At 43.4% G+C, this 18,052-nt stretch overlaps 1 protein-coding gene across 2 annotated transcripts in view; it reads left to right on the top strand.

Annotated features, from left to right (window-relative positions):
* Window positions 1–1,221, top strand: part of LOC135968320 (galectin-10-like) — a 125,439-nt gene extending 124,218 nt beyond the window's left edge. For both annotated transcript variants that reach the window (XM_065534334.2, XM_074023498.1), the window contains exon 4: window positions 964–1,221. In XM_065534334.2, coding sequence (XP_065390406.1) covers window positions 964–1,080 — 117 coding nt within the window. In that variant the 3' untranslated portion in view covers window positions 1,081–1,221. The remainder of the gene's footprint in view (window positions 1–963) is intronic.
* Window positions 1,222–18,052: the final 16,831 nt, after the last annotated feature.

The raw sequence follows: 18,052 nt of genomic DNA, 5'->3' as shown, positions 1-18,052 counted from the left end.
GAGTAGATCTTGAAGAAGTCATCTATCCATGGTGCTGCCTCATTTTTGAAAGAGTGCATGATATCCCCCTAGAAGGATTTCCAAAACTTGCTCAACTTGACCCTTTACATGACCATTGAAGTTGTTTCCAATATTATGTGCCCACAAATGCTGCCACATTAAGCTTTCTAATCAACCTTCTTGCCATTATGCACCTCCCAATGCTTATACTGGAAGATAATTACAGAGAAATGGAATAGTTGGTTCAAAATTGTGTGCATTTTAAATTGGAGAATGCAACTTAAAAGATGACTTCCTGCATAGCCTCAGTAGTAAAGAACGTGAACAAACTTTCTGACTTTTAAAACCCAAAAATCCTTTGGGTAGGTCAAAAGAGGCACATTTTATTCAGATTTAAGTCAGAGATGTTTTCCTATGTGTATAAGCTGTTAAAGGTCACATCCTATGTATTGCAACACTCGTCCAGTTCCACCTCTCTGAGAACACTTGAGTTTCATTCTCTGCCACCACCAGCCCATATACGGGTAACTCCTAAGAGGAACTGGGTCATCAGCAATGAAGGGCAGTCATAGATTGTGAAGGTGAACAGCATGCATTCAGTGAACATTGTCGAGCATGAACCCCATGCACAGCCCAGTGCAAGTTGCAGGGATTCAAGTTCATGGGACACTGTCCCTGGCCATGGAGATCATCCGGGTTAGAGGAGAGGCCGAGCAAACGTGGACTGTGTGATTCAGAGTGGTAGAACCTACTGGAGAAATGAGAGGAAGCACTGAAAATAAAGGAGAAAACTGTCTGAAATAGACACAGAAGGAGTCTGTAAAAAGAAGCCTGTCTACTGGCTTCTCGTTTCCAATTAGGCATTTTCTGTTCGGATGCTGTAGGTTCCAGGGCGGTCTGGAGAGGAGGCTGAAAGCTTGTTTTGTAAAATATTGCCTTTCTGATGCATTTTTACTCTTGTAGGTAAGTGTCAATGGCCAGCACTGTTACAGCTTTCCTCATCGCTTCCCGCCATGCTATGTGAAGATGGTGCAAGTGTGTAGAGATATCTCCCTGACTTCGATGTGTGTCTGCAATTGAAGGCGATAGCCAGACTCCTCATTGTGCCAGAAATCCCTGTTTCTACATGATCACGGGATTCCCAGAGCCAGCTAACAGCATGACCCCTCCTCACTTCAACCCTTACACTTGCTCATTAAAACTTCACCACACTTCACAAAATTTGGTTCTTGCTTTCAAGGGGAAAAAGAGGTAGTGGTCATCATGAAAAGGGCCTGGGGGATTTTATGGGTGGTGGGAAGAAATAAAATAAAATAAATCTTCCTGGGGCACAAATAGTGAGTAACAAGGCCACTGAAAAGTCTGAGAACACATTAGGAGTAACACTCTTCAATAGCATGGAGTTTATGTCAGACACTCTGAACCAAAATCCCTACCCAATTTCAGATGAGTCACTGCACTGAAATGTCCTGTAGTTGTTTCCAGCCACACAGGGATAAGCAATGGGATTGGGGGCTTGAGCCATAACAGGGTGAGTGGGACTGTGTCTGAGTTGATCAGGGCTGAGTATGAACTTCACTGTCTACACTGAAAACAGAGGGGAGGGAACACTTCAGGGATCCCATTTTCCCCCCTGCACCCAAAATCTCACCTGTCCCTCCACCTAACCAGGAAAAAAGCCCAGAAGAAAATCACCTGAGAAGAAACTCATGTGCTGTCCCCACTCAGTTCAGGAACAAAGGATATGCAATATTATTTCTGGAAATGTGGAGCACAGATGTACTGATTTGTTCATTTACAGAGTGCTCATGGATGATCATGCCCTTTCCCATCCTCCCTGCAGACTGAGAAAGGGAAGTCATTTCACAGAAAAGGACGTGTAGCCTGCAACAGTGGACATGACAGTCGATACTTTGCAGAGTGTAAGTCTTGGTCAGAGATGGAAGCAAGAAAGCCTTTCATCAGGGCACACAATGCTGGCACTCACTGATAGTCTTTCCTTTAGCCCTGATTCATCTCCACCCACAGACACAAAGTTAGGAAACCTCCATTGCCACCCTCTGAAGTGCCCCCACTGCCTCCCCTCCCCTTGCAGGAGCCCAGTCATTGATCTTAGAAGACCCCTACTGATGTCCTAGTCCTCTCCTAAACTCTTTTTCTTACTGGAGTGTTTTCTTTGGGAAGAATTCTGGACTAGCTCCCTCCATCTGAGATGCTCTAATTACTTTAATCTTCAGAGGGTCTCTATCCCTGCCTTCCCTGTAAGTCTCTGCGTCCATTCTGGACATTTATTTCCATTCACCATTCAGAAAGGAAGACATCTATCTGCTTCACGTTGCATGGAGTCCATGATCTTTCTGGGGACTCTCCTGGAATAAAGAAATGATCAGTATGAGGAGACTGGGACAATTCCATGTGGAAGGCAATGTTTGCAATAGCCTCAAGCTGGAAGCCACCCAATGTCCATCAGGAGTAAAATTCCTGAGTATTCAGTTTTCATAAAACTCGAGAGTGGAGAGCGGTGAAAAGGAAGGGACTCCATACATCAATATGGATGAATCCTAGAAACAGAAACGAGAAGGATAGATGCATGACCGAAGAGAAGAAATCCAAGATCAACATCTACAGGCAGAATTCAACAAAGTGACAAAACTAAAACAAATCAAAAAAGAAAGGCAGGAGCGTGGTCGCCTGTGTGGGCAAGAAGGTCCCATGGTGGGAAGGGACATATAGGAGACTATGGGTGTCAGCAACGGGCCATGCCTAGAATTGGGGTGGTTACCTGAGTGCTAGTTAAATGCGAAATTGACAGTAATATACGTTTGCTTAGAAACTGGAATCAATGTTTCTGTAAATAGTTTAAATTCACAGTCAATAAAACTGAAGAGTAAAATGGAAAGAGAGGAGAAAGAGAGGGGGATTCTAATTCATTCCTTCTTTAAATTCCTAATACGGCTTCAAAGGACGTTTGCTGTCATCACAAAAAGAGAACTTGAGGAGAGGTCCTGAGTCTTCCACCCCAGGTGAAGACTGCATTGTAGCTTATGTGCTATCGCTTGTAGCTGTCCCTATCCTCATGCTGGTTTGGAACCAAGGAGCTCACGAATCACTGACTAGAATTAGGAATCTCACCTTTCTCCCAGATTCTGGGTCTCTGAGATTTCATCGCATATGGACAACCAGAGAAAAATAAGTGAAGGAGCCCAGGCGTGTGAGAGACAAGAGTGTGAATGGCCCTCACCTGGCAGAGGCAAGGGGCCTGGATGGGGTCAGGATGACACAGAGACTCTCTCTACCTCTCTCCCCAGGTCCTGCTGAGGATTAGGGTCTATGGTCTCCCAGAAGGTCTGGAAGAGAAAGAGGAGAATTTCCTTCAAGGACTGGGTGTCTTCCCCCCGAATTTTCACTTTTTCACCATTGTACAAGTTGGGAAAATGTACACCTTCCAGGGGAATTCTGCGCAGTGGAGAAAAGGCTTCATGAGAAGCATGAAGGCTGGACTTCACACCCCTCACTCTCACTCCGTCATCCTTATCTGTGCATTTCCCTGGTGACCCCTTCCTCTCCCCTGTACTTCCCTCATTGTGGTTTCTGCTGAATCACAGTTACAGGCCTGCAAACAGGTATGGTTGTCACTGAATGTCTTTCTGACATCCCACCCCCTCTCACATCACAACTTGATGAGAGGGGCTTGAAATCAAAAATGAAGCCAGAGGGCATGGCTGACAGGATGATTTAAATGCTGCAACCCCAAGAGATTCGCACAGAAGACAGGACACAATTAGGAAGAGCTGCCCAGAGGGAGACAACAATGCCGCTGTTCCCCAGGAGTTGAAAAGGCACAGCTTTCAAATCTCCCAAGTCACATAAGGAAAGGAAGAAAAGGGGCAGATGTTGTGAGAAGAAAATTTGAGCATTTGTACTGTCAATGCTTTTTTGAGAGCCGTGAGTGTGTGGAAGAGGGAGACCCGGGGGAAATGGTATCTGACACCTGTGGGGTGTAGGGTGTGGACCCTAGACCAGTTTAACCCTTTGTTAGCATGTGATGGTGTCTGTGACAGCAAACTCTGCTGAAATGTGACTTTAGGTGGGAGGTGGATGGTGTACTAGGATAGGTGGATGTGTGAGTGAGTGTAAGGGGGTGATTGTGCTTTGTCTTCTTGACTGATGTGAGTGTGTGTGACAGCACAGCTGGACCAGTGCGTTAGCATCTTTATACGCACAGTGAGCAGGTGTGTGTAACTCACTGAGTGGCCTGGCTCTGTGCGACTGTGGGTGTGTGTGCTGGGATGTGACTGGGTGTTGAACTGAGACCATGGATGTAGCCTGCTGTGCATATGAAGGTTCCTCCGCACACAGCAGGGCCTCTGATAAAGCAGCTGTGTGTCTTCCCGTATGTGTCACTGTGGATCCTGGGTGGCAGAACTGGTGGGGATCTTGGGGACTGGGAGTTAGCAAGCTCTAGTGTCTGAGCATTCATGAGAGTGGGATGCACGAATCCTCAGGTGCCTCTTCCCACGCAGAGTGGAGGGGAGGAAGGCAGGCTTTGTTCGAGTGTATCTTCAGGTGGGATCTGCACACAGTGACCAACGGCTCCTGCCTCCAGCCTCAGGTCTCTCCCTGTCCCCTACCCTAGCCTGTCCTTCCCATTGAGCACCAGGATGGTGGGCAGTTGTGATTCACCAGGGAAGGACATTGGGGCACTTGTTTTCAGAGACTGAATCACCCAAAACCAGGAAGGTACAAGTGTAACCTCAGTTCAGACAGAGCTTACAGTGAATATTCATCAAGAAATTTGCTGAAGCCTGTAATCCCAGCATTTTCGGAGGCTGAGGTGGGAGGATCACCTGAAGCCAAGGGTTGGAGACCAGCCTGGGCAACACAGCAAGATTCTGTCTTTCCAAAAATTAAAAAAATTACTGGGGATGGTGATGGGTGCCTGTAGTCCCAGCTGCTTGGGAACTGAGGTTGGAGGATTGCTACTGCCCAGACATTCAAGGCTGCAGTGAGCTGTGATGGCGCCACTGCATTCTGGGGATTAGGGTGAAGGTTTTACACGTATTAGCTCCTATATTACTGAAAACACACTACAAAGTAGGACTTTTGGATAATCCTGCCTGTATTGGGGAAACTGAGGTAGGGAGAGTTAAAGTAGTGAATCTAAGGTCACACTGCTGGCTGAGTGAAGAGGTTCACCCCCGTAAATCAGCAGTTTGGGAGGCCAAGGCAAGAGGACCTTTTGAGCCTAGGAGCTCCAGACAAGCTTGGGCAATATCTATGGGACCGTGACTCTGCCAAACCATAAAACATTAGCTGGTTCTGTGGTGTGGACCTGTAGTTTCAGCTACTTGGGGGGCTGAAGTAAAAGGATTGCTTGATCTCAGAAGGTTGAGGCTGCAGTGAGCAGTGATGGCCCCACTTCACTTGAGCTTGGGCAATAGAATAAGACCTTGTCTCAAAAAAAGTTCAAAAAAGTTCAAAAAATATTAACATCTCACTTCTAGTAGAAGGCAGAATCAACAAGGGAATTGAAGCAGCCCAGTTTCTGAAGCTCTGCTTTTGACTACGGGCCCCCAATGTCTTCAGGACTACAGGGTGCTGACTGTGGTAGGGTGGGAGTGGGGAGGCCCCAGGGGCTACCTTTCAACCTCTAACCAACCGCAACATGGGAACCTGTTACAGGAGGGGAGGCCTCACGTGGCCCTGTGCCTCTCACTCAGTCTCAGTTTTCTTGCAGGTGCCATACACAGAGTCTGTGTCCTTAAATACTGGTTCTTCTATGACAATCAAAGGGAAATCGGTTGTCCCTTTCATGTGAGTACTCCATGGTCCAAGGGTGGTGGGGTAGAGGAGAAGGGAGAACATTTGCTCAGGGGGTGACCTCGTGCGAGTGATGTGGAAATGTCTAGTTGGCAGGATCGAGGCACCATGCAGGTGCAGGTCCTAGAGACCCTCCAGCAACAGGCAAGAAACCTGCAGTGGCTACGCTGTGGGCCAGTCATGAGGCCTAGGGGAAGAGGACACTTGGGGTTGGGGTTGTGGCTCTTTATCTATAAAGGGACACATTTTCAGGGAGTGGACAACTCATAAGATTAGTGACTGTGTTTCCATTTCCAATCGGGAATGGTGGGCAGAGCGTCTTTTCCCACACTTCCCCAGGAAGGAGGAGATGAAGCAGCCCTACAGAGAGGAAGCCTACAGTATTATCAGGAAGGCTTTTGTCTGCCCTGGAGAAAAATGTGAAGGATTTGTGGGTATGTTGTGTGTGTACTCAACAAGAGAGGGACCTGCCCAACCCACTGTGTGCTTTGCCTTCAGCAATGAAACCACAGTTACAGGTGGATTTCCACCCTGCGGTGAATGAGGACTCATATCATTGCTTTCCATTTCCAGGTGTACTTTGGCCATTGTGTGATCATGAACAGCTGTGAGTATGGGGTCTGGAAGCAGGAAGTGAAATCCAAGAATACGCCCTTTGAGGATGGCAAAGAATTTGGGCTGTGCATCTCAGTGTTGGATAATGTGTACCAGGTGAGTGCCGTAGGAGCTCCCAGCCTCCATGGGCTCCCAGAGCAAAAGACAGCTCTCCCTGCCCTGGCCCCAAGAGTTTCTTGGGGCTCATCTGCCATAACTACTCTTGCCCCAGGCTTTTTCTCTCACACACAGGGGTTTCCTTAACTTTTATCATTTTCCTCTGTTTCAACAAGTGTTGTTGCTTACACAGCCATCATCTCTGCTTGCACTGCCCTCCTCAGTTCTTTTCCCATTTCTGACCTGGGCCAAGGGCAACTCATCTGACATTTTCTCCAAGGCGGATAATCTCTTCTATCTTCCGCAGTTCTCATTTCCACTTATGCTGTTATTTCAATTTTCACGTGGCTAAATGAATAAAATTGTTTTAGTCAGTCCAATACGAAGACTTTCTGTTACTCCTGAAGCCCAATCCTCAGAAGAATATTGGTAGCTTCTCTACTCTTCTTTTATAGCTAGTCTATGCTTATGGATGCATGTCAATACACACACATATTCTTTCATTTCTTTTTAAACAAATGCTGATATTGATTCCTTTACACATTACACTTTAGAAAAACACAGGTTTTTGTATTCAAAGTATATATCTTGGAGAAATCATCTATGCATGGTACTGCCCCATTTTTTAAGGATTGCGTAATATTCCCATTGAAAAATTACCAAAATTTGTTGAATTTGAATCTTTACAAGAGCATTGAAGGTGTTTCCAGTGTTTTGTTTGTTTGTTTTAATTATTATACTTTAAGTTCTGGGGTACATGTGCAGAACGTGCAGTTTTGTTCCATAGGTATACACGTGCCATGGTGGTTTGCTGCACCCATCAACCCGTCATCTACATTAGGTATTTCTCCTAATGTTACCCCTCCCCTAGCCCCCACCTCCTGACAGGACCCAGTGTGTGGTGTCCCCCTCCCTGTGTCCATGTGTTCTCATTGTTCAACTACCACTTATGAGTGAGAACATGTGGTGTTTGGTTTTCTGTTCTTGTGATAGTTTGCTGAGAATGATGGTTTCCAGCTTCATCAATGTCCCTGCAAAGGATCTGAACTCATCCTTTTTTATGGCTGCATAGTATTCCATGGTGAATATGTGCCACATTTTTTCATCCAGTCTATCATTGATGGACATTTGGGTTAGTTCCAAGTCTTTGCTATTGTGAACAGTGCTGCAGTAAACATACATGTGCATGCATCTTTATAGTAGAATGATTTATAATCCTTTGAGTACATACCCAGCAATGGGATTGCTGGGCAAATAGTATTTCTAGTTCTAGATCCTCGATGAATTGCCACACTGTGTTCCACAATGGCTGAACTAATTTACACTCCCACCAACAGTGTAAAAGCATTCCTATTTCTCCACAACTTCTGCTGCATTTGTTGTTTCCTGACGTTTTAATGACCGCCATTCTAACTGGCATGAGATGGTATCTCAGTGCGGTTTTGATTTGCGTTTCTCTAATGACCAGCAATGATGTGCTGTTTTTCATACATTTGTTGGCTGCATGAATGTCTTCTTTTGAGACATGTCTGTTCATATCCTTTGCCCACTTTTTGATGAGGTTGTTTGTTTTTTTCTTGTAAATCTGTTTAAGTTCTTTGTAGATTCTGGATATTAGCCCTTTGTCAGATGGATAGATTGCAAAAATTTTCTCCCATTCTGTAGGTTGCCTATTCACTCTTATGGTAGTTTCTTTTGCTGTGCAGAAGCTCTTTAGTTTAATCAGATCCCATTTTTCTACTTTGGCTTTCATTGTCATTGCTTTTGGTGTTTTAATCATGAAGTCTTTGCCTATGCCTATATCCTGAATGGTATTATGGTATTGCCTAGGTTTTCTTCTAGGGTTTTACGGTTTTAGGTCTTACGCTTTTTTTTTTTTTTCCCCCAAGATGGAGTCTCGCTCTGTCGCCAGACTGGAGTGCAGTGGCACGATCTCGGCTCACTGCAAACTCTGCCTCCCAGGTTCAAGGAATTCTCCTGCCTCAGCCTCCCGAGTAGCTGGGACTATAGGCGCATACCACCACACCCAACTAATTTTTTTTTTTTTTTTTTTTTTGTATTTTTAGTAGAGACGGTGTTTCACCATGTTGGCCAGGATGGTCTCAATCTCTTGACCTTGTGATCCTCCCACTTTGGCCTCCCAAAGTGCTGGGATTACAGGTGTGAGTCACTGTGCCTGGCCTAGGTCTTACGTTTAAGTCGTTAATCCATCTTGAGTTAATTTGTGTATAAGGTCTAAGGAAGAGATCCAGTTTCAGCTTTCTGCATATGGCTAGTCAGTTTTCCCAACACTATTTACTAAATAGGGAATCCTTTCCCCATTGCTTGTTTTTGTCAAGTTTGTCAAAGATCAAATGGTTGTAGATGTGTGGTATTATTTCTGAGGACTCTATTCTGTTCCATTGGTCTATATATCTGTTTTGGTACCAATACCATGCTGTTTTTATTACTGTAGCCTTGTAGTATAGTATAGTTTGAAGTCAGGTAGCATGATGCCTCCGGCTTTGTTCTTTTTGCTTAGGATTGTCTTGGTTATGTGGGCTCTTTTTTGGTTCCATATGAAATTTTAAGTAGTTTTTTCCCCAATTCTGTGAAGAAAGTCAATGGTAGCTTGATAGAGATAGCATTGAATCTGTAAATTATTTTGGGCAGTACGACCATTTTCACAATATTGATTCTTCCTATCCATGAGCATCAAATGGATTTGTTTGTGTCCTCTCTTATTTCCTTGAGCAGTGGTTTGTAGTTCTCCTTGAAGAGGTCCTTCACATCCCTTGTAAGTTTTATTGCTAGGTATTTTATTCTCATTGTGGCAATTGTGAATGGGAGTTCACTCATGATTTGGCTGCCTGTTTGTCTGTTATTGGTGTATAGAAATGCTTGTGATTTCTGCACATTCATTTTGTATCCTAAGACTTTGCTGAAGTTTCTTATCAGCTTAAGGAGATTTTGGACTGAGACGATGGGGTTTTCCAAATACACAACTATGTAATCTGCAAGCAGAGGCAATTTGACTTCCTCTTTTCCTAATTGAATACCCTTTATTTCTTTCTTTTGCCTGATTGCTCTGGCCAGAACTTCCAATACTATGTTGAATATAAGTGGTGAGAGAGGGCATCCCTGTCTTGTGCCAGTTTTCAAAGGGAATGCTTCCAGTTTTTGCCCATTCAGTATGATGTTGGCTGTGGGTTTGTCATAAATAGCTCTTATTATATTGAGATTCCATCAATACCTAGTTTATGGAGAATTTTTAGCATGAAGGGCTGTTGAATTTTTTTTGAAGGCCTTTTCTGCATCTATTGAGGTAATTATGTGTTTTTTTTCATTGGTTCTGTTTATGTGATGGATTAGACCTATTGATTTGAATATGTTGAATCATTGCATCCCAGGGGTGAAGCTGACTTGATCATGGTGGATAAGCTTTTTGATGTGCTGCTGGATTCGGTTTGCAGTATTTTATTGAGGATTTTTGCATCTATGTTCATCAGGGATACTGTCCTGAAATTTTCTTTTTGTGTTGTTTCTGCCAGGTTTTGGTATCAGGATGATGCTGTCCTCATAAAATGAGTTAGGGAGGATTCCCTCTTTTTCTATTGTCTGGAATAGTTTTAGAAGGAATGGCACCAGCTCCTCCTTGTGACTCTGGTACCATTCAGCTGTGAATCCGTCTGGTCCCGGACTTTTTTTGGTTGGTAGGCTATTAATTATTGTCTCAAATTCAGAATTTGTTATTGGTCTATTCAGTGATTCAACTTCTTCTTGGTTTAGTCTTTGGGTCGTGTATGTGTCAAGGAACTTATCCATTTCTTCTAGATTTTCTAGTTTATTTGGGTAGAGGTGTTTATAGTATTCTCTGAAGGTAGTTTGTATTTTCTGTGGGATGAGTGACGATATCCCCTTTAATATTTTTTTATTATGTCTATTTAGTTCTTCTCCCTTTTCTTCTTTATTAATCTGGCTAGTGATCTATCTATTTTGTTGATTTTTCAAAAATCCGGCTCCTGGATTTGTTGATTTTTTTGAAGGGTTTTGTTTGTTTGTTTTTTGTTTTGTTTCTTTGTCTCCTTCAGTTCTGCTCTGATCTTAGTTATTTCTTATCTTCTGCTAGGTTTTGAATTTGTTTGCTCTTGCTTTTCTAGTTCTTTTAATTGTGATGCTCAGATGTCAATTCTAGATCTTTCCTGCTTTCTTTTGCAGGCATTTAGTGCTATAAATTTCCCTGTATACACTGTTTTAAATGTGTCCCAGAGATTCTGGTACATTGTTTCTTTGTTCTCATTGGTTTCAAAGAACATCTATATTTTTGACTTTATTTCATTATTTACCCAGTAGTCGTTCAGGAGTAGGCTATTCAGTTTCCATGTAATTGTGTGGTTTTGAGTGGGTTTCTTTTGTTTGTTTGTTTGTTTGTTTTTTTGAGACGGAGTCTCGCTCTGTCGCCCAGGCTGGAGTGCAGTGGCCGGATCTCAGCTCACTGCAAGCTCCGCATCCCGGGTTCACGCCATTCTCCTGCCTCAGCCTCCTGAGTAGCTGGGACTACAGGCGCCCGCCATCTTGCCCAGCTAGTTTTTTGTATTTTTTAGTAGAGACGGGGTTTCACTGTGTTAGCCAGGATGGTCTCCATCTCCTGACTTCGTGATCCACCCGTCTCGGCTTCCCAAAGTGCTGGGATTACAGGCTTGAGCCACCGCGCCCGGCCTTGAGTGAGTTTCTTAATCCTGAGTTCTAATTTGATTGCACTGTCATCTGAGAGACTGTTTGTTATGATTTCCATTCTTTTGCATTTGCTGAGGAGTGTTTTACTTCCAATTATATAGTCAATTTTAGAATAAGTGCAATGTGATGCTGAGAAGAATGTATATTCTGTTGATTTGGGTTGGTGAGTTCTGTAGATGTCTATTAGGTCCTCTTGGTCTAGAGCTGAGTTCAAATCCTGAATATCCTTGTTAATTTTCTGTCTCGTTGATCTGTCTAGTGTTGACAGTGCAGTGTTAAAGTCTCCCACTATTATTGTGTGTGAGTCTATGTCTCTTTGTAGGTCTCTAAGAACTTGCTTTATGAATCTGGCTGCTCCTGTATTGGGTGCATATATATTTAGGATAGTTAGCGCTTCCTGTTGAATTGATCCCTTTACCGTTATGTAATGGCCTTCTTTGTCTCTTTTGATCTTTGATGGTTGTAAGTCTGTCGACCTCACACTGCTGTGCTAGCAGCGAGGATTTCAAGCCAGAATTTTAGCATGCTGGACTCCACGGGGGTGGGAACTACCAAGCCAGGCACTGGAGGGAATCTCTCAGTCTGCCGGTTGTGAAGACCATGGGCAGAGCACAGTATCTTAGCCAGAGTGCACTGTTCCTCCCAGTACCGTCTCTCATGGTTTCCCTTGGCTAGGAAAGGAAATCTCCCGACCCCTTGCACTTCCAAGGTGAGGCGATCTCCCACCCTGCTTCGGCTAGCCCTCCGTGGGCTGCACCCACTGTCCAAACCGTCCCAATGAGATGAACCGAGTACCTCAGTTGGAAATGCTGAAATCACCCGCCTTCTGTGTTGATCTCGCTGGGAGCTGCAGACTGGAGTTATTTCGATTCGGTTGTCTTGCCAGCAAATCCCAGAAATCCCTGTTTCTACATGACGATGAGATCTCCAGAGTCTGTTAACAGAATAATCCCTCCTCACTCATTCCCATACACTTGGTCGTTAAAAGTTCACCAAATTACCCAGGATTTGGTTCTTGCTTTAAGAAGGGAAAGAGAAAGTAGTCATCTCAAGGGGGTCTGAGCGATTATTTGGGAAGCATTAAAACATCAAAGAGGAAAAACCTTCCTGTGACTCAAGGAGTGAGTGACGAGGTCCCTGGAATGTCTGAGAAATTAGGAACGGCATCCTCCTATAGCACATAGTTGACATCAGACACTCAACCAAAATTTTTACCCAATCTCAGATGACTCACTATACTAAAATGTTAGGTATCTGCTTACAGCCACACAGGTATAACTGGTGGCTTTGGGGAGAAACTGTAACTTTAGGACAATCAGGTGGAATTTCTTAATTCTTTACATAGTTCCCAGGATGTTTACTGTATGTGAACACTGTGCCTTGCTCTATGCAGGCTGCCGTGAAGGAACTTTAGAAAAAGATGAGAAATTCCTGGCCAGGCATGGTTGCTCATGCCTGTAATCCCAGCACTTTGGGAAACCGAGGTGGGCAGATCACTTGAGGTAAGGAGTGTGAGACCAGCCTGCCCAACGTGGCGAAGCCATCTCTATTAATAATACAAAAGTTAGCTGGGAGTGGTGGCTTGTGCCTGTAATTCCAGCTAGTGGGGAGGCTGAGGCATGAGAATCGTTTGAACCCAGCAGACAGAGGTTGTAGTGAGCCAAGATTGTGCCACTACACTCCAATTTGGGTGACAGAGTGAGACTCTGTCTCAAAAAAAAAAAAAAAAAAAAAAACGAGTTCTCCATGTGAAAATTTCACTCCAAGCAATAGTTACAGAAACACAGGAGTTTAATGATTTCCCTTCAATGATCCTGATTGTTCTTGTTTCTAAACACTTACAAGATTTTTCCAATTTATGTGGACACAATTCTGGGATTTCTCTTTGGAAACAAGTGGTCATGGTGTTCACATCAGAAAATATATAGTTAATTGTTGGACTAAACACAATTCACACACATGGACACATTGAAGAGACCCTGTTTGCTGCTGTTACATTTAGGCACTGCAGCACAGCAAATCTCCCAACACATATTGGCTGAAAGCAACCATTTATTCTGATCTCTCCCAGCTTTGCAGGTTTACTGGACTCATGTGGTTGGTAGATCATGAGGTGGGAGTCACGTTGTTTAAAGGATCTATAGGCTGGGATTCCAGGGGATGCTTCACTCACGTCTGACTCAACACTAGGACTGGGTTAACACCTGGGGGCTGGCTGGTTATCTCCTTCCCTGACTCACCTCCCCTTTTGTGCCTTCAGTTTCCTCAAATCATGAGAGACTCATGGTTCTCGAACTTAATGAATGGTGGTTGACATCCACGAATGAAAGCCTTCCAAAAGGCTCAAGGAGAAGGTGCAGGGCATTATAGGACCTAGTTCTGAAAGGCTGATAGTGTCACCTCTATGACATTGTATTGATCAAGGTGAGTCACACAGGCAGCCCACATCAAATGAAGATGAATCCACAAACTGTGATTATTTTGACTTGTGGTCCTGAACGGTCATCCTGGCAACTATTTCCACTCAGTTCCATACAAACATGTATAAACGTGTACATGGGTTTACACGCTTCCCACATACAAAAAACACTAACCCTGTAAGGAACCACTGGAGGCAATACAATTACAGAAACAGACTCAGATTGAAATCTAGCATTTTATCATCCAGTGAGGATCTGATGTCCATGAGGTGACTACGAATTATCAGGTGCCCTTTCTCTCATCTTGTGCACTAAAGGGACACATTATTTGCTCTATACAAATCAAGCATATGAGACTGAAACAGACATAGGAAAATTCAGTGAACACACATGTTTTAGAAGGGCAAGAGATAATAAAAGGCACCCTTTGCCTCGTTGCACTCCTGAAAGCACGAGGGGTCACCAGCAGCTCTGTTGGAACCACCCATGAAAATTCAGCCAGGGTTCTTGCTCTTGTTGCATCAGTTCAACACAGCATGGTCTGTTCTGGAAATACTGCCTCGATATGTGCCCCCACTGTTTCCATAAGTATATAAAGGACAAACATTTCATTAAGTCTTCCTTGAATGGACAACCAAGGCATGACCCAGTGAAAGAAACCATATTAACTCTGTACATAAATTAAAAATTCAAACAAACAGAGAAGAACAGAAAAGAAAACAGACCATAGTCACGGTCCATATCACTGAGGAAACCAACAAGGCCCCTATTTTCATTTTCTCTGGGAGGGTTTCCCTGCGGCAATTGGCTTCATCCTCCATTCTTAGCTTCTTGGGACTCCTACAAAGATGGTGTAATGACAGCCTTTTTCCCTCTACAAGAGCTGTGATTATCTGCTTCATAGTGCAAATGGAGAACCACTTAGGAGAAGATAACATATAACCTAAAGCTCAACCAAGGCAGGTTGAAGAGGGTCTCATTAAATAGCTTCTTTTCCTGCTGGGCCCATCTCAGGCATCATTTTGATCATCCTCATCCTCTCTTCTCATGTTCATTGTCACAACTCGTTTAACTCCAACCTTACTCATAGGTATGCCTCTGTCTGTACCGCTTCTTTAACCTAACATCCAGATACCTTGAGGGGTCAATGCACAGTGAATTACACTCTTCATGCCTCTCTTCCTTGTTTCTTTCTAGTATGGACTGAAATTTCTTCCCCTCTCATTGGAAACTCTCAGGTTCTGATTAGATACACTCCCCTCCTTGCATCATCCCTGACAGAATCTTGGTCACTTCTCTATTTTGATAAGGGACTGTAGGCCACATGACCAGCATGGAATTCATATCTTGAGGAATTAGGCAATTCTTGCTCTGAGTGGATGAAGAATTTCCTGGGCCTTATGAATTCCTGAGTAGAACATGACTTTGATTTCACATCTGCTTGCCCCCTGGATGACACCCATTTTATTCGAATAACTTACAGAGTCCTACATGCTGGCCTTGCAACACACACGATGACTCCTCTTTCTTGACTGATATTCACCAGCTCATTTCAGTTCACATGGGCCATTTGTTACACTTATTTTTACCTCAGATACTACCCTTTGCTCATGGTGGCCTGGATGACATTTCAGATACAAAGAGATGACAAAGAGAGTTCAGGAACCAATGTTCAACAAATAACTTTTAAATTGCCTCTTGGGGCCTACTCAACATCTTTTTCAGGCTCCTTAACCTGAATTCCTAAACTTCTTCCAGCAAATTCGGCATAGCTCAAAACACAGAAAGTCATTTCTGGGCTCTAAAGCCTTCATTCATAAAGGTCTTTAGGCTTTTCAGTTTTTGTTGAAGCCTTCCACAGAATAAATCTACTCTGTTATAATAATGTCCTTGACGCCCAAGTCGCTCATCCTGTGGCGCTGTCCATGGTGCTGAGCATCGGTGCATTCGGCCCTGTGCAAGTGAGGGGCCAATATGACACAACAAGAGAGGAATTCCATTTTGTTTTGTTTTGTATTTAGTAGATCACGGTCCAAATCTCCATGATGAATGAAGCAGAGATTCAACTTGGATTTTCAAACCACAATTTCTGCAATACCCTCTTTCACCATTCCTATTCAACATAGTATTGGAAGTCTTGACCAGAGCAATCATGCAAGAGAAAGGAAGAAAGGGCATCTAAATGGAAAGAGAGGTTAAACCATCCCTGTTAGCAGATTTTATAATTCTATCTCTAGAAAACCCCATAGTCTTCGTCCAAAAGATCCCTAAGCTGGTAAATAACTTCAGCAAAGTTTCAGGATACAAAACCAAAGTGCAAAAATCACTAGAACTCCTATATGCCAACAACAGTGAAGTGTAGAGCCAAACCAGGAATGCAATTCCATTTACAATTTCCATAAAAAGAATAAAATAGCTAAAACCCCAGCTAACCAGGGAGGCAAAAGACCACTACAATGAGAATTACAAAAAAACTGCTCAGAGAAACAAGATATGACACAAAGAATTGAAAAAACTTCCACGAGTATGGATAAGAAAAATAAATATTATCAAAACAGCCATACTGCCTAAATAAATTTATGAATGTAATGTTATTGCTATCAAACTATGAATGAGATTCTTTACAGAATTAGAAAAAAAAGCATTTTAAAATTCACAGGGAACAAAAAGAGTCAAATTAACCAAGGCAATTTTAAGCAAAAAGAACAAAGCTGAAGTCATCTCATTACCCAACTTCAAACTATACTACAAGGCTGTGGTAACCAAAACAGTGTGGTATTGGTATGAAAATAGACACATAGATCAATGGAACAGAATGAAGAGCCCAGAAATAAGGCATACACCTACAATCATCTGATCTTTGACAAAGCTGACCAAACAAGCAATGGAAAAGGATTTCCTGTTCAAGAAATGGTGCTGGGAGAACTGGCTATCCATATGCAGAAGATTGAAATTCAATCCCTTCTTTATATCATATACAAAAATCAACTCAAGATGGATTAAAGACTTAAATGTAAAACCCAAAATCAAAAATCCTGGAAGACAATCCAGGTAATACCATGCAGGGCATAGGTATGGGCAAAGATTTCATGATGAATATGTCAAAAGCAATCACGACAAAAGCAAAAATTCACAAATGGGATCTAATTAAACTCAAGAGCTTCTGCACAGTGAAAGAAACTATCAACAGAGTAAACAGACAGCCTAAAGAATGGGAGAAAATATTTGCAAATTAGGTATCTGGCAAAGGTCTAATATCCAGCATCTATAAGCAACTTCAACAACTTTACAGGAAATAAACATACCCATAAAAAAGTGGGCAAAGGGCTTGGCACGGTAGCTCATGCCTGTAATTCCAGCACTTTGGGCAGCCAATTCTAATGGGCCACTCGAGACCAGGAATTTGAGAAAGGGCTGGGCAAGCCGGGCGCGTTGGCTCACGCCTGTAATCCCAACACTTTGGGAGGCTGAGGCGGGCAGATCACGAGGTCAGGAGATCGAGACCACAGTGAAACCCCATCTCTACTAAAAATACAAAAAATTAGCTGGGCACGATGGCAGGTGCCTGTAGTCCCAGCTACTCGGGAGGCTGAGGCAGGAGAATGGCGTGAACCCAGGAAGCAGAGCTTTCAGTGAGCCGAGATCATGCCACTGCACTCCAGCCTGGGTGACAGAGCGAGACTCTGTCTCAAAAAAAAAAAAAAGACTGGGCAGCACGTCAAAAATCCGTCTCTACTAAAAATAGAAAAATTAGTCTGGCATGGTGACATGCACCTGTAGTCCCAACTGCTCAGGAGGCTAAGCTGGGAGGATCACCTGAGCCCAGGAACCAGAGGTTTCAGTGAGCCGAGATGGTGCCACCCCAGTTGAGCCTGAGTGTCAGAGTGAGCCCTGTCTTAAAGCAACAACAAAAAAAGGTGAGCAAAGACAGGAACAGACACTTCTCAAAAGTAGACATACAGGTGGCCAACAAGCATATAAAAAAGTTCAACATCATTGAACATTAGAGAAATGCAAATGAAAACCACAGTGAGATACCATCTCATATCAGTCAGAGTGGCTCTTATTAAAAAGTCAAAAAAGATGCTGACAAGGTAGTGGAGAAAAGGGAGCACTTACACATTGTTGGTAGCAGTGTAAATTATTTCATCCATTGGGGAAAGCAGTGTGGTGATTCCTCAAAGAGCTAACAACAGAACTACCATTCAACCCAGTAACCCCATCACTGGGATTGGTGTATGCACCATTGTGTACACAGAAGAATAGAAATTATTCTGCCATAAAGACACATGCACATGAATGTTCATTGCAACACTATGCAGAATAGAAAGGACGGAATTAACCTAAATGCCCATCAAGGACAGATTGAATACAGAAAATGTGGT

Source organism: Macaca fascicularis, chromosome 19 (genome assembly GCF_037993035.2).
Source record: "Macaca fascicularis isolate 582-1 chromosome 19, T2T-MFA8v1.1".
NCBI classification, from domain to species: Eukaryota; Metazoa; Chordata; class Mammalia; order Primates; family Cercopithecidae; genus Macaca; species Macaca fascicularis.
Note: the sequence above shows the minus strand (reverse complement) of the source record. Positions and strands in the feature narration are given on the sequence as shown.